Raw genomic sequence first — 17,246 nt, 5'->3', positions numbered from 1 at the left:
ATGGCGGCCACTCCAGTTGGCAAGCATCGCGAGATCTTGCCCCGAGTGCTAACGGGATAGCAGTGGGAGAGGAGGAGGAGCGAGATGCGAGATGCGAGGCGAAAAAAAGAAGGGAAGGGCAGGCGGGGGCGGGGAATCTCCTCTCGTTGCCTAGGCGACAGCTAGTAATGCTGAGCAGAGCAGAGGTCAGTTTGACAGAAGTGTGGCCTCTTGCAGCCATCGGCTTCAACTGCCCACTCTGTTCCTCACTAGGAGCAGCGCAAAAGTGCCAGAGCTGAGCGCCTCTTGCAAGAGAAATGAGGAGAAACGTGTTTTCCTCCCCCTTCACTGTTCTGTGAACTCTCATGGCTTTACCAGAAATCTTTCTCTGTCTTTTAATTTATCTGCTTTCCCCCAGTTCCTCCTCCTGGCCAAATTCGCATTTGCTCTTCAAGTAATTGAAATCTAGAGTGTAAGATGAAGGGTGTGGAGCTTGAATAACTTCAGCAGAGTGTGCTTCATAAAAACAAAATCAGCAAAAATAGAATCATACATCTGTAAAGTTGGAAGGGACCCCAGGGGTCATCTAGTCCAATCCCCTGCCGTGCAGGAATTTGAACTAAAGGATCCATGACAGATGGCCATCCACCTTCCTTTGGAGACCACTGTACTGCCAAACAGCTCTTACCAACAAAAAGTTCTTTGTGATGTTTAGTCGGCATCTCCTTTCTTGTAACTTGAACTCATAGTTCAGGTCCTAGCCTCCAGAGCAGAAGAAAACAAGCTTGCTCCCCCACATTTGAGAGCCCTTTAGATATTTGAAGATGGCTATGTCTCCTCTCAGTTTCTTCTTTTCCAGGCTAAACTTACCCAGTTTCCTCAACTGTTCCTCATAAAGCTTAGCTTCCAGACTCTTCTTGGTCATCCGCCTCTGCACATATTCCAGCTTGTCAATATCCTTCTTAAACTGTGGCACCTAGAACTGGACACAGTACTCCAGGCGTGGTCTGACTAAGGCAGAATAGAACAGGGTTATTACTTCCCTTGACCAGGACACAAGATTTCTGTTGATGCTGCCTCAGATAGCATTAGCTTTCTTGCTGCTGTTAAGCTTGCGGTCTATTAAGACCCCTCAATCCTTTTCACATTTACTACTCACAATCCATGTGTCTTCCATCTTATATTTGTACATCTGGTTCTTCTTGCCTAAGTGCAGAACCTTACATTTGTCCCTATTGAAATTTATTTTGTTAGTTTTGACTCAGTTCTCCAATCCTGATCCTGTCTTCTGCAGTACTGACTACTCCTCCCAGTTTGGTGTCATCTGCAGATTTGATGAGCATCACCTCAATACATTCATCCAAGTGTCCAACAACTTGCATACTCACAGGCACACTTGCTTTGTTTGAAGTAAATAAGGAATTCACAAGTATGATAGAGCAAACCCATTGAGATAAGGAGGAAGCCATTTCCAGGTTCTTTCAAGTAACTTTTGACAGCTTTAAATAAACATTTATTTTCAAGTATTTCTGAAATATTTAGTATTGGCACAAACTAAAATGAAGAGCAGAGAAGGACCATTGGTTTAAAAAATAATTATTATCATACATCATTTATATGTTTCCCAGTAATTAACCTGCCTTTTGAGTATAAGTCTCTGCGACACCTATCAAGACATACTCAAATCATATAAACAAATTTTTAAAAGCACAATAAATACTAATTATGAACAATAACAATCATTCTCTGCAATCTCAATGCACCATGTAAAATTTTACATTATTCTTATGGAGGTGAGGATAAAAATATGAAACCCAGAGCTCTGCTAAGAGAGAGATAGCACTCAGCCACTATGAGTCATCTCCGGGTATCACAGATTGACTGCCAACTTGGTTGTGCACACACCATATCTGTAAAGCACATTCAAAGCTGATTATTTCCCTCCAAGAATTCTGGGCACTGTAGTTTACCCCTCAGAGTTATAATTTTCATAAGCCCTTAACAAACTTCAATGCCCAGAATTATTTGAGGAAAATAATGTGCTTTGGATGTGCTTTAAAGGTGTAGTGTGTAACAGCTGAAATCAGCTGGAAGAAAACCCAGAGCCTTCTGGTAACCTTGAGGATACACCTGCTATTAGCCTAAACCTCAACAGAGAACTGGCAAGGCAATCAATGTAAAATCCCTCATTTGCAGACTACCATCTTCCCACCCAATCAATAAAACCAAGTCTAATGTGCACTCTGCCACATGTATTGGGCCAATTACAGCCTCATGGGACAGCCTCATGGTGGTGATGCTGATCACGACGTCCTGAGCTGCCCCCCAACCTGGTGTCCTTTGCATGGATATTGACATCTTCCACTGCTAAGAATGTGGGGCTCCTAAACACCATATCTAAGACCATATTGATCAGCCCAGATAGGGAGACTGCTGGGCAGCAGGGGATTGCCAGTACACCAGCAGAATCCTTTATCTGTCCCACTTAGCCAACACAATTTGCAAACACCCTAGACATGTACAGTACTTGTCTAGACAGGGAGACTGGAAAGAGAGACTGAATTCCTAACACACACCCTTCTGATTTCACTCTGATGCTGGCTTGGATTATGACATTAAAGGAACAGAGAAATCGTGGTCACTTTATTGCTATGAAAGATTTGCTCCTAGCTCTTTGAGTTGCACACTGTTAGTGACAGGAAAGAGTTTAAGCAGGAAATACAACTATTCCTGATAGCAGATGAATTGACTTGATAAGCCACATCTGCTAAGTACACAACTTTTGCTGAACATAGTTGCTTAAATTAGTTTACATGTTTGTGATTCCTTCGAGCCATCTTCCAAAGAAAGAATCAGCTATCTCCCAAATAAAGAATTGGTTACTGATACAACAATTTCAGACTTTGAGGAGAGCACTTTGAATGGAAATGTACCTATTTGGATCCCAATGTCAGGGGAAGGAGATTAATTTTTGGAATGTTACGGTCAAAGTTGGAAGTCATGGCATTTGCACAGCAGCACCGCTATAAAAGTGGAAGGGATGATGGGATAACCTGCACATATTGTGCAGAACAGGTGCACATGGCAATGCAATCAGCTCTGAAGACTAAAATCTTATTGCAGGGCTAGCAAGGGGTCATGTGTGGGAACGTCTGAGAAACAAACTATCACAACCTGAGTCCAAAGTACTACCCAAATACTGTGCTCCCATGGCAACTTTTCAATATGAGAGGGACCTTGCAAAGTGCAGTTTGTGATGTGGCACAGCAGGCTGCTTCTGTTCAGAAAAGAGAAGAAGTCTAAAATTGTACCCAGCTCTTTGGATCCTGGCCCATATTACCAGGGCAAAAGTGCAGAATTACAATGTCAGATATATATTTGGAGTACACTTTTTATACTTTTTCTAATATGATTATTTCATCTACCATATCCACTGCGTTTGAAGTAAAGTCTTTTGTTAAAAGTTTTGTGGCTATTGTTTAGCTGAGCCCAAATAGGAGGCAGGGCAAAACAAGACTTGCTAATACAGTATTTCATTCAAAATGGTTTCAGATTTAGAACTAGCCAGGCCATTTCCCCTCTAAAGTTTTGTTATTATTCTACAGTGGCCTTCAAGTGGAAACATATGCTTATTTAACTGTCATATCATATAGCATCAATTACAATTTTTTATGAAAGCGATTTTACTGGGCAAAACCTGCATTATGAGACTTTGAAAGTTATACTTGTTGCACCAAGTTTAACTTGCAGGATTAGACTTCTGTACCTTTGATTATAGTTGATTGATGTAGAAATGTCAGCAACGCCGCAATTTCAGGGTCCTAAATCACATATTAATAGTGTAATACTAGAAACGTTTACTCAGAATTAAATCCCATTTAGTGGAATGGGAAGTTTTTTCCAGTGTTATGGGTTTGCAGGGGGCAAGGATCCCTAAAATTCCTGGGTGCCAAGTTCTCTTCATAGTTTATGAAATTAGTAAATGTGGGGTTTGATCAATGGATTTAGCAAGGCCTTAAAAAGGCAGTTTCCTCAGAAGAGTGCCTTAGAGAGGTGCCATGAAAGTACAACGGTGATGGCAGGGTCACCATCAGACAAGAAGTGGGATGTGTGTGAGAGAGAAGTTCCTCCTGAGGCTGTGTGTTAGTTAGCAAAAGGCAATTGAAGATGTGAGGGGAAAGTTGCAAGGGTAACTGGGTGTGTGGTGTCACCACAGGAAAAATGTGTCTTTTGCAAGAGGCTTTTGAAACAGAGGTTGTCAAGGGGACATTGGGGATGATGTAATGGATGGAGGAGTTGTGTTTGGCAAGGGGTTCTGGGGGAAAGGAGCAGGAAGTGGAGGAGGAAGTCTCCATGAGGGGACTGAAGGGCGGTAGCCATATTGGCTGGCTGGAGCGGGCTGTTACAGAGGCACGGGGATGATGTTTAGGATACATCTGAGTCCAGTGCTGTGCTGCTGGGAAGGACAAGCCCACTTGCTGTGAATGCCCTCTTCATCTGAACTCAGGTGTAAATATGCATAAATAAACAGTATTTAGAAGACACTGCAGACACCCTGGGTGAACACCTGGAATCCCTGGAATCATGCTACCACTCAGCAGAGATTGTGGGTGGCGTGGAACTCTAGTTATGTAAGTACTTGGTATAAGGCTGCATATACACAAAGCCATTTGCAGCACAAAAATTAAGTTTTCCTCAATCCCAAATTGTTGATGATCGTCCTGAACATGGTGCTTCAATCTAGATCCATCTGCCATCCACACAGGTGGCTATGCTTACTTGAAAGCTTTTCTCTTCAGTAGGTTATCCATGTCATTCCCCCCCTGCACATGCCCCAGGTGAATGAAGAAATAATAATAATAATAATAATAATAATAATAATAATAATAATAATAATTTATTTATACTCCCGCCCATCTGGCTGAGTTTCCCCAGCCACTCTGGGTGGCTTCCAATCAAGTGTTAAAAACAATACAGCATTAAATATTAAAAACTTTGCTAAACTGGGAAAGAAAGAAGTAGTGATGGCGATGTTAGTGTATATACCCACCCAGAACATAATAGGGCAGCTGTGGACACTCCCCAACCCCATTGCCACGGCTGCCTACATCTGTTTTAACCTGTTTTCAAATGGACATACTGCAGGGTAATGCAGAATCAATCTGCAGTAAATTTCTATTCTTTAAATGAAACCGGTTTCACAAGTACTTTTCAGTGGCAAAAATATGCAGTAGAACTAGATTGTGCATAGAATAAAATGCTGTGTGTATGCAACCTAAGTCACTTTCCTTCTTAGTAGAGATTTCAGTTTACAAAACATCATATAAACACAAGCTAAGTTCATATGTATTTATTGTACCCCAACCAGCATGAGCATGTTGTTTAGTCGTTCAGTCGTGTCCGACTCTTCGTGACCCCATGGACCAGAGCACGCCAGGCACTTCTGTCTTCCACTGCCTCCCGCAGTTTAGTCAAACTCATGCTGGTAGCTTCAAGAACACTGTCCAACCATCTCGTCCTCTGTCGTCCCCTTCTCCTTGTGCCCTCCATCTTTCCCAACATCAGGGTCTTTTCCAGGGAGTCTTCTCTTCTCATGAGGTGGCCAAAGTATTGGAGCCTCAGCTTCACGATCTGTCCTTCCATTGAGCACTCAGGGCTGATTTCCTTAAGAATGGATAGGTTTGATCTTCTTGCAGTCCATGGGACTCTCAAGAGTCTCCTCCAGCACCATAATTCAAAAGCATCAGTTCTTCGGCGACCAGCCTTCTTTATGGTCCAGCTCTCATTTCCATACATCACTACTGGGAAAACCATAGCTTTTACTATACGGACCTTTGTTGGCAAGGTGATGTCTCTCCTTTTTAAGATGCTGTCTAGGTTTGTCATTGGTTTTCTCCCATAAAGCAGGCGTCTTTTAATTTCGTGGCTGCTGTCACCATGAGCATATATTGTTCAAAAAAAATTTTTAATTGATTTTTTATGCACAGGTTCAAAATCTTTTGATAGTTAAAATCTGTGAGACATTGCAAAAACTGCCAAATCTTTTGAAACAATTTATAAAGGCCCATCCATCAGATAGCACTGTTTGTGTGCCTGGCTGTTGTTAACCTGTACGTGTGGTAGTGTATCTTCCAGTAACATGTACATCTGCAAATAGGAAAGGATGAAAGTTCTGTGGAACTGGGGTAAGGCAGACCTGTGGGGAGAAAAGAGAACAGATCAGACACAAAGTACTTTTCCAACTATGCAGTATTCTACTAGTATTTGGGTCGTCCCCCCCCCCCCCGCAGTGTGCTGTTTCGGCAACGGTCAGGAAACATATTGAACAAATATTCGGAACAGCACAAATAAAATACAAACTTACTGGCACAGAACTAAGTTTACAGCTTTATGTCTAGAAAGAGCAATGGAATAATTTAGAGCAATTTTAGACACTATCAAGTGACACATTATTTTTAGATTTTAATACTGTGGGTTTTGACCCAAATGCAGTAAAATATATTCTCTAAACTTGGATGTACCATGCAAAGTGCCATCAGGACCAGACACTATAAACTAGGATTGGCGTATAATTTCAGGGAGAAGAGATTGTAATGGAGACGGTATTGTTGCCTACTTTTATGAGGAGAATGAAGTGTTATAAATGCTGAAGATCCTTTCAACTAGAACTGAACATACTTCAAAAATATTCCCAACTTCTTGATATGCCATAATCAATATAAGAATTCTTTATTGGCAAAAAGAATGTTTTCCCTGCACGTTACCTGTTTATCCCAATATTAGATCCATACCTGCTTTTAAATCAGATGATTAATGTAATGTGCAGCTAGCAATTGCAGATTTAATGAGCGCATTTCCCACATGTTATGAATGATGCCACCTCTTTTCAGCAAGGAGTTGTTTTGTTACTTTATCGGTGTGACATCTGCATGACATCTGTTTCATTTTGGTACAGGAGGCTCCTGCTATCTACTCAAATACTCAGCAAGAGAAAGTTCTATGAATAAATCCCAAACTCCCTTCTGCCTACCCTAGAACTAGCCCGATTTAAAATGCAAATTAAGAAAACTAAGAGAAGCAACCCCTGTTAATCTAGCATATGCTGTTGCCCAGTGTGGGATCTTTGAGGATGAGAAAGTGCAATTTTTCAAAACCACTCAATGAGTCAATTGCCAGGGGTTCCTAACTGAGCATGAAAACTTGTAATTCCATTAAGATGGGGAAAACAGTGGGTCTGGCTGGATCACTAGGATGTCTGTGAGGGAAGAAGACGGAACGGGGAAAGTCAATCACTCCCAGCAACAAATCTTCTGCTGCATAGTCTACATACACATTAGTGGCTTAAAATGCAGCAAGGCCATTTCCCCCCACTGTGTTTCAAGTGGCATTTGCACACTATTCTACACACACACCAGAGGGGTAGGGGATGTCTTCACCCATTGCACATTAACTGTTTGGTTTTCATGCACCTATACCTCCCTCCTAATCATTAAGCTGTTATCTGTGCCTGGCACTGTCATCCATATACAGTATGTGCAAAGGCTGTCTCAAACGTACATACCTCAGCTAAAATGCATCGTGAATGTGGCTGAAGTTTTACTTCCTGATTGAAGTTGATTTGAGAGAAAACGTTTCAAGCAGCGATATTTCTCAAGAAACTACAGGATAGTTCTGCATTGTGGGCAACGTTGGGCGTACATGGATTCAAAAAGCCAGAGGTGGGAGTGCATTGGGGCCAGAGTAAATGGTAATGTGTACAGAGCCATTTCCCTGTGTGGAGTGGAAAGGCTTGAAAGCCAATTTAGCTGGGAAGAGAGATGCCCAGTTCTGTGTTGGTTCAATGAAGAAATATTGAAAGGAGAATTCCCAGATGCTAAGAGGCAAGTTTGGGGCACGAATTCTTTGGTGAGAGAACCCTAGCAGAAATTTAAAATCACGAAATAGGCAGCAAATACAGTCTGTTAGACCTTTAAAATATGCCCTTTACAGTGAATTCCAAAGTTTCTCTCTTACCCAGCATAGAAAAAGACCACACATTTGGTAAATAAAAAAATAATTTACTTACAAACTCTTCAAAGGTCAGGTTCATGCGCTTCAGAAAGTTGCACAGGCAGTAAAACTTAGCTTAATTACAAAATGTTGAAAGTTCCTAAATTATTGGTATAGGAATTCAAGAGTGACCTATGCTAAGCCTCTCAGGACAGCTTATTCTGTGGTATTATCCCCTTCATGCATTCATTAGACTTAACCATGCTGGTTATATGAGACTTGTTATCCCACATTCTGAAGGTCAAGCCACATCCTGGTCTTCCCACTCCAACTCAGGTCAAGTCCACATGCTACCTGGGCTGTTTCAAAACAGTGTCACAAACTCAGATACCACCACTTATTTGGACCTTGCCCTTCACAGTTCTGTTAGTGCTCATGGATGCCCTGAACACCTAAAATATTTTTCACAGAGAAAGAAAGAAAGGGATTCTCTCTCTCTCTCTCTCTCTCTCTCTCTCTCTCTCTCTCACACACACACACACACACACAGAGAGAGGGGGGGAACCAACCAGCTACTGAACTGTTGAGGGTGGGGGAAAAACAACTTTTATTTCAGAAATCTAACCTGACCCCATCCAATGTTCATAGGAGAAGAAAGAACACTCAGCTTCAGCTGCCGGTTGCCCTGGGACTTGAGAACAGAAGAGAAGCACCCTGTGGCTTCTGCCATCAGCCAGGTGACTGGGTTGTTTGTGTTTAGGGTTTGTGCATATGGATCTGTGTGTATTTATTATAATCTGTTGTAAGCTACTCTGAGGATCATTCAGTCAAAAGGGTGGAGGAGATACAGAATCTTCTGAGTTAGTAAAATAAATAAAAAATCTGAACATATGGAAAGCTTAGTGACCACTGCTGTATGAGAAGAGATAAGGCCCCCAAGAGCTAGAAGAATCCAGTGTTTTAATGTGAGGAAAGGCTTCAGCACCATCATCGTTATCTTTATGGTAGTGATGTTTGTTTTTTAAAGGAGTGGGTGTGGGTGCAGAGCAAAATCAATCCCTACTCCAAAAGCAAGGGAAATAATTGGAAAGTAGGTTGCATTTGTGTATTGTAGGAGCTGATTCTGAGTCTCCAACAGGTTCAGGCCATAGGAACATTGCTAAATATAGCAACCACTTTACTGAATGATGAGCCAACAGTTTTGCAAGATAATAGAAATACAGCTAGCTTCCTTTTTGCCATCCAAAATTCTTGCCTGCAATGCACAAAACGTATCTCATTCATTATCTTGTCTCCCAGAGCCCTTGGCTCGGTCTGCTTGTTCTACTTGCTACAGTTACAAGAACTAAGTAAATGTAAATCCCAGGGATCATGTGCTGTACATACACGGTGAAAAGAGCACATCGTTGTCCTTTTGGGGTGTGGGGGAGGGTTGTGATGGTGGTGAAAGCTGGGCTTCCTCCAAAGGGCACTTCTACATATCTTGCTGCAATTAGACTATTTGAAGCCAAGCAATGTGGAGCCTTAACTAATTTCAGCATTCACTTCTGCTAAATTATTTACGACGCTTTCCATGCAAGCTCTGGCTTTTTAAAAAAGCCACACACACGCCTAATGCTCTATGTTAGGTTCCATATGAAAATAAAGGACTAATTCTGCACCCAGTGTCCAACTAGTACAGTAGTTTAAAACACAGTAACTGATGCTTAAGCCAAGCATTTGATATATTCAAAGAGACCAGAATGGAATTTCTGCCATGTACAGAGCTACTAAATCATGTTCATTAATGATGAGAATGCTTAATGTTTTCACATAAGCAGCTGAAACAACATTAGAAACATTTAATAAAAATACAGCCAGCCACTCCTATCAAAGACTCAGACACCTCAAGTATAAAACAATGAAGATTTTAGAAACAGAGAAAGTCCCTCTGTTTTGCAACTGCAGAGTCAGCATTATACATCTATTGAAACTGTTTGCTGGGGGAATCTTCAGCCTGAACTTTGTAAAAGTGAAAATACAGAAAGATAAAATAGATGGTTTGATAGTTTCTTCTCTTTCCTTTTTGGAAAAATTACAATGGACCAATGCATCTCAGACTTTTAAAAGTGGGGCCAACCTATTCAGTCCTTTTTGGGCCAATTTTAATCTAACGCTCTGCACATTGCTGGCTTAAAATGCAGCTAAGTTCTTCTTTGTCTCAGTTTGGATCAAAGCTGGTTTGGGGAGAACACTGTTAAATAAGAAGAAGAAGAAGAAGAAGAAGAGTTTGGATTTGATATCCCGCCTTTCACTCCCTTTAAGGAGTCTCAAAGCGGCTAACATTCTCCTTTCCCTTCCTCCCCCACAACAAACACTCTGTGAGGTGAGTGGGGCTGAGAGACTTCACAGAAGTGTGACTAGCCCAAGGTCACCCAGCAGCTGCATGTGGAGGAGCAGGGAAGCGAACCCAGTTCACCAGATTACGAGTCTACCGCTCTTAACCACTACACCACACTGGCTAAACACTAAACCACAGAATAGATACAGGATAGATATGGATTGTGGTTAATGCCATGCAAAACCAGCTGTGGGGAGCACACTGTATGCAGACTAAATGGGAGTGTGTACACAGCCTGACACCACCTTTCAAGCCATACCTCTCTCTATAACAGGAAGCACAAGAATATCACACCTGTAGTTAGCTATGAATCTCTTGTTTTTTGTGTAAATATAGATATAGGCAACATGTATTTGAGTTGAATTAAAGCATAATTAGGGAGGGAGGGAGGGAGACTTTAAGTCATCACACTAACACACCACATCACACTGACAAGAATGGTGTGCAGTGAGCCTTGTAAAAGTCCCTCAAAATGTGTGTGTGTGTTGTGCAACCCACCCAGAAACACATTGTTACCCACGGTTTGAGAAGCTCTGCAGTAGGCAAAGCAAAGTAAAGAGCAAAACACGCAGGTTTTTGGAAATTAGAGAACAAATAACTTCACTGATCAGTGGGTTGCCAAAATCAACAGCCACAGAAACAGGGAATATAGCGGGAGACTTGTCACTGAATTCTATCCAAACCAAGAAAGGGAATTTTGTAGGTTCTTGTTTGGGTACTACATTTAAAAAATAATAATAGTTCAAGGATTGGGGGAGTTTTAATAAGGGTCGATCTAGACATGATGTGCGAGATCCATGCATCAAGAATCTCCCACATTTAAAAAGCTAAAAGGAGCCAGAAAGGAAAACCATGGTGCCAAGGGAGGAGTTTTCAGAGGTTTTAGCACAATCCTATGCATATTTATCTGCTGGTGCTTATATAGGTTATATAGAATTATAGGCCAAAATCATTGACCACCTGAAAGATATAGGTACCATTATGATTTCCCTGGTTAAACAAACAGCTGATTTGGGAGAGGGCAATTTATATTGGGAAAACAGTGCAGCCGCAAACTGACCCTTACCCCCATACACACCTACATACCAGTGGCTGCTTTTAACTTTTAAAAACAATAATAAGATCCTGATCTCAGATGCCCCGTAGCTCACCTCGTTGCACTCTTAAGAGAGCTTCCAGACCTTCACTATTTTTGCATGAGATTCAGTCACATCCTGGCAAATTCAGGCTACAGAAGTAAAGTTGAATTGGAGCTCTTGCAAAGCAAACCTATTTCCCCCAAAGATCAGACTTATTGCGATGAGGAAAGTGACCAGAAAATGCACTGGATAGTGTGGGATAGCACTTGCTTTGATGCAATGTGGTCCTTTTTGTTAAAGGGTTCGGCTGGAAGCAACCTAAGAAATGGGGTCCACACATCACTATGTTGCTGCTGAATTTTGCTTGAGGAAAAAGGTCCAAAAAACCTAGACAGAATAAGAACCTCTCAGGCTAGTAGCCAGAGGGGGGATATGCATATCTTTATTCACATATTAGCTGCTTCTCCTATAAAAAACTGATGTAAAATGAAAACTATTCACACACATTATATGCACATATAAAATTGTGTGCAATTTTTTATATTTGAGTCCTATATGCTTCATGTTTTAGTTTAAAATGTGATCTTTTTAATATGGGCCTTGTGATTTATCGCACTTTTCCAAGCAAGCATAAGCAATTACGGTACTATTTTAAAAAATCCTGCAGGAATGGTAACACAACTCTCCTGTTCATTATCTACAAATCCCATTAAAAAGTACTCCAAACAAGCCTAAGGAGACTCACAAATCATGAAGGGTTGCCATGGGGATGATAAGAATCTCTTCTTCTCCTTACATAGCATAGTCAAGAGAAGAGATAAAAGTTCAAATGGCAACTCAAATGAGTTTGTCTTGATGTTAGGAAGAAACTTTTTACTATATAAGTAATGCTGAACATTGAAACAGGTCGCCTAAAAATGCAGCGGCTTCTACAAAACTGGAGGCATCCAGAGTAGTTTAAACTATATATTACACTGAATGCATATCTGAAGCTAATGTTGCAGGTTTTAAAAAATGCAAATAGCATCAGCTGGGGTGGGTTGATAATTAATAGTATCAGAGTAGGTGTGGAAAGGGAAAAGTCCTCCCTGTCCTCTACTGCAGTCCTGAGGAAAACATCTCTTCTGAAGCTAGTATTGTTTTGAAGGGAAATTCCCTCATTGGTGTCAGCCTTTCTCAACCTTGGCTCCCCAGATGTTTTGGCCTACAATTCCCATCATCCCTGACCACTGGTCCTGTGAGCTAGGGATCATGAGAGTTGTAGGCCAAAAACATCTGGGGACCCAAGGTAGATATACAATAAATACAAATACTTTATAATGTCACTTTTAATTTGATCCACATTTTTATGGCACCACTTTTCATAGGAGGGATGTGTGTTTATATTTTGTTGTTTGTACAGATTGCTTTCTCTTTTTGTTCCTCTTTGCATTGTAACCAGAGAATAAACACTGCAAATTACATTAAAAGAAGACCCATAGCAGCTAAAATCATAAGGAAAAACACTGTAGTCAATATCAGGAAAAAAATTCCGTATAACAATTTAGTTAAAAAGTGATTAAAAAATAACTAAGCAGTGTTATTATCTTACATTAATATAAGCAATTCATACACTACAATGCAGCCAAGCAAACACAAGATGCAGACAGAAGACAAACCTTTCCACAGCCCTAAATGTGCACAGTGTGATACCGCAAAGCTGATTCTCTAAAGCTTCATGTTAAATTTGAAAAGTGAATTAGAAAGCAATTGCTCAGAAACATGAAGTCTTGCAAAATGTTATAGAATGTTTCCAATCTGCAGACCTGGCGTTTAATGATCTGTTTGTATAATCCCTTTATGCCATAAAGCAACAGAACCCTCCTTAATTCTAATAGCTTGTCAATTACCTGTTTTTTAAAAAATGCAGTGGGTGGGAGAATAATCTAGAAACTTGAATCAATGGTGCTTCCACAGTAGTTGAATGGAGCTATAAATCATACAAAAATTAAGCAACAGTTTCCAGGATAATACACCAAATTTACCTTGCATTTATTTCCATGATTGTAACCGGATTTCCCATGTCAATAATATCTCATCTTGGTAAGAAACAGCAGCTCAGTTTGATTGCCTCTGCTTCCATATCCAAGATGTGGTTGCAAACTGAGCTTGATGTTGTTCAATAGCATTCTGGTAGACATAATTTATGGCATTATAATCGAATCATAGAGTTGTAGAGTTGGAAAGGGCGGCAAGGGTCATTTAGTGCAACGCCCTGCAATGCAGGAATCTTTTGCCCAATATGGGGCTTGAATACATGACCCTGAGATTAACAGCCTCATACTCTACTGCAGGGGTCAGCAAACTTTTTCCATAGTGGGCCGGTCCACTGTCCCTCAGACCTATATCATCTATATGTATCTATGTATCTATCTATCTATCATCTATCTATCATCTATCTATCTATCTATCTATCTATCATCTACCTATCTATCTATGATGAATTCCTATGCACACTGCTGGGGGGGGTAAGTAGTCCTCCCCACCCACCCCCAGCCCCAGTCGCCTTCTTGGTTTGCCGCCTGCCTCATTCGCCGAAGGGCTGGTGGTGCGAAACGGGCTTCCTCACTGCCTAGAGAAAGAAGGCGCTGTGCTTACCTTCAAAGGGGCTGCTGCCACCACCACCACTGCCGCTGCTGCTTCTTGTGAAGCAGGTAGGCAGAGCGAGCTCGTCCGCTCCACTCTCTAGCCCACAGGAGCACCAGGGTGGCAGCGGTGGGAGGAAGAGGCCGAGCAGTGGCGGCTCTGTCAATCAAATGCTGCTGTGGTAAACCAGGCACAGCATTTGATTGGAAGAGACGTCCCTGCGCCGCTCTGAGGTAAACCAGGTAAGGCATTTGATTGGCAGAGCCGCCACTACTCGGCCTCTTCCTCCCGTCGCCATTTCTGGGAGTCTCGGCTTCGCGGTGGGTTCTGGTTTCGCGGCGCAGACTGGATTTAGGAGCCAGGTGGGCCTGATCTGGCCCAGGAACCTTAGTTTGCCAACCCCTGCTCTACCAACTGAGCTATCCCAGGAAATGCTGGCATTGGGTATACAGTATATTGCTAATCAACCAACTGCTTTGAAGAATTTAGCAGAAAACCTAAAACTTTCACCCACCACATGTTATTCTTCCATTCAACTTGCAGCTTTATGTACAACATTAACTTATTCTCCTTCACAAGTATGGCATTATCTTGTCCAGTAGTGGATTTATAAGTATGTATGTATAGTATACTGTTGAGGAGGCCCCAGGTTATTAGTATATGCTGTTAACTGAAAGCATACCTCTGAAACTTGATTACAGAAAATGAATTGCCATTGTTGAATTCTAGCATTTTAGTTTGTTTCCACTCTTCATTTCTTCTGCTCCTTGTTTCAAGTCCGTGGATGGAGCTCCGTAAAAGTGGGGGTCACCAAACCAGTGTCCGTGAAGGCCTTCACTGGTACTCTCAAACAGACATTTTATGTAACATAAGTTATTGAGTATTATTTTTAGCGCAAAAGGGGAAAAAATATTTGCACCATCCCAGACTGTCAGTGTTTTCTGTTTTAGTCTGAAGGGATAAGTATGGATGTACATAGGTAGGACTCCCTGCGTACGATGGTTCAATGCGTTTTTTAAAAATGCATTTTCAGTCATGGCTAGCTAGCTTGCTGGGTCTTTCATCTAGATACCCCAAGCTATTTAAGTAACAGTTTTTGCTTTCCACATAGTATAGAAAAATGTGTAACACAATAGCAGAACCCAAAATATCACAAATTATTTTTGCTGTTGAAATCTGGTAATTGTAATGTTGAAAATCTTCAGGTAATGAAATGCACATGTATGCTTTAGAGGAAATCCAAAATAATCTGTGTCACATTAGAATTATCTCACTGATAAGATCACCTTTTCAAGCCTTAACTCACACAGCATGCAATGTCTGGATTTAACCACACAATGTTATGCAGGTCACTCATAAACATTTCACTAGAGGGTCCATTTGTACAGGGACCTCCCTGTTCTGTACTCAGCTGTGCTATCGGTACTGAAATGTCAACAGGCCAAACTAGGTCTTTTGAAATTCTGCAAAGCTCCTTGGCCACATATATCTTAACTACAAATCATTACATGTAAAAGTGTAAGTTTTTCTCTTTATATTATTAAAATCCTAATAATGTCGGCCTTGCGGGCAGACAATATACCATATTTTTCCGTGTATAAGACTAGGGTTTTTTTAACAAAAAAATTAGGTTTAAAACTGGGGCTTGTCTTATACAAGGGTAGTGCTGAGGGATGTTGTCTTAATTTGGAGTCCCCCAAAATAGGAGGCGTCTTATACAAAGGGGGGCTTATCAATGGAAAAATACGGTATTTTGCATTAATTACTCTCTCACTTAGCTCTACTTGGCATACGTTATCAAGGTTGCTTTGTGCACAGGGTGAGTTTGTTCACATTTTAACATGTTTAATTCTTATTCTTTTTACTCCACTTCAGCCAAAAAGGCTCCCAGAGCAGATTACATAAGATCTTTTTAAAAGCAAGACAGTCCCTGCCTGGAGGCTGCTTTCTAAAAGTCGCAACACAAAAGGGATTGAGGGGAGGGGGAAGGGGAGGGAAACAAGCAGATTCTCATAGTAACCAGCTGTAGTTTACCCCTCACAGAGCTATAGCTCCCAGAACACTTACCATATTACAGTACAGTGTCCAGTGTCTTTGGGGCATGGTAGTGGGGATGTGCTTTAAATGCATGGTGTGTATGCACCTTAGGTAGACAGAGACAGCAGCTAAAGGGGGACAATGGGGAAGTGTTGGATGGTAGAGCTGTGAGTGCCATCATATGGTGTACTCTGTGCCTCCTAAAGTTGTCTGTTCCCCATTATGTGGTGGATACTGTATTGTCACCAGTACTGAAGTTACACTTTCAGTCCAGTTGTCTTCTGTACGTGGAATGGGGTTGGGCATCCTGTCACCTCTTGCTTCAGGCAGCAAAATGTCTTAGGCCAGCAAAATGTCTGTTATGTACTGAGTTGAATAGGATCCAAAAGGCAGCAGTCTGATTGGTCCTAGAAGAATAGGATCCAAAAGGCAGCAGTCTGATTGGTCCTAGAACAATAGGATTCAGAATGCAGCAGTCTGATTGGTCCTAGAACAATGCAGCAGTATGATTGGTTGGCAGGAACTACCCAATCATGCTCCAGATAGAAGTGAATCCACAACCTGATTGGCTTACAGTAGAATTCCGGAATTAGCCAATCATGTGCAGCCCATTGTGTAAATAATGTATATAAAGCAGATACTTTGAGGGGACTTTCATTCATTCCTCCTCACCACTATGAGCTGAATAAAGAGCATGAAATCACTTTGCGACTCTGAGTATATTTCAATGTCTGATTGGCAGTGGATCTCTGAGTGTCAGGCAAAAGACTCAGCACTTAATAACTGATCCTTCTCACTTTCTAGCAACTCTTCTGCCAACTGCCTCTGGGAGAATGACTCAGACAAAAGTACTTGGAAGGATGGACGAGGTAAAACCTTTTTAATTGGAGATGCTGGAAACTAAATCTGGTCATTCAGAAATGTAACTATGATATTTAGAGGCAAAGTTGCTTACAGAGAATTAAGAAATTGGCAAAAATAATAAGCATTATTGAATGGGCAGGATAATGCCTGAAGAGTAAAGCATCAACAATAAAATGTAGATGCACTGCCAAATTACAAAAGAGGGTTAGTAAATCTAGGTCTTTATGCTACTCTGAGGCAGCCCAGATTTATTGGGTAGGCGATGGATGTTCCATGATAAGTCAAACATTTGG

General features: G+C 41.3%; 1 protein-coding gene across 1 annotated transcript in view; it reads right to left on the bottom strand.

Annotated features, from left to right (window-relative positions):
• Positions 1 to 5,955: 5,955 nt before the first annotated feature.
• Positions 5,956 to 17,246, bottom strand: part of UST (uronyl 2-sulfotransferase) — a 157,723-nt gene continuing 146,432 nt past the window's right edge. Inside the window, exon 8 of the mRNA XM_053382141.1 lies at positions 5,956 to 6,175. Within this exon, the coding sequence (XP_053238116.1) occupies positions 6,051 to 6,175 (125 nt within the window). The 3' untranslated portion in view covers positions 5,956 to 6,050. The remainder of the gene's footprint in view (positions 6,176 to 17,246) is intronic.

Source organism: Podarcis raffonei, chromosome 3 (genome assembly GCF_027172205.1).
Source record: "Podarcis raffonei isolate rPodRaf1 chromosome 3, rPodRaf1.pri, whole genome shotgun sequence".
Lineage (NCBI taxonomy): Eukaryota > Metazoa > Chordata > Lepidosauria > Squamata > Lacertidae > Podarcis > Podarcis raffonei.
Note: the sequence above shows the minus strand (reverse complement) of the source record. Positions and strands in the feature narration are given on the sequence as shown.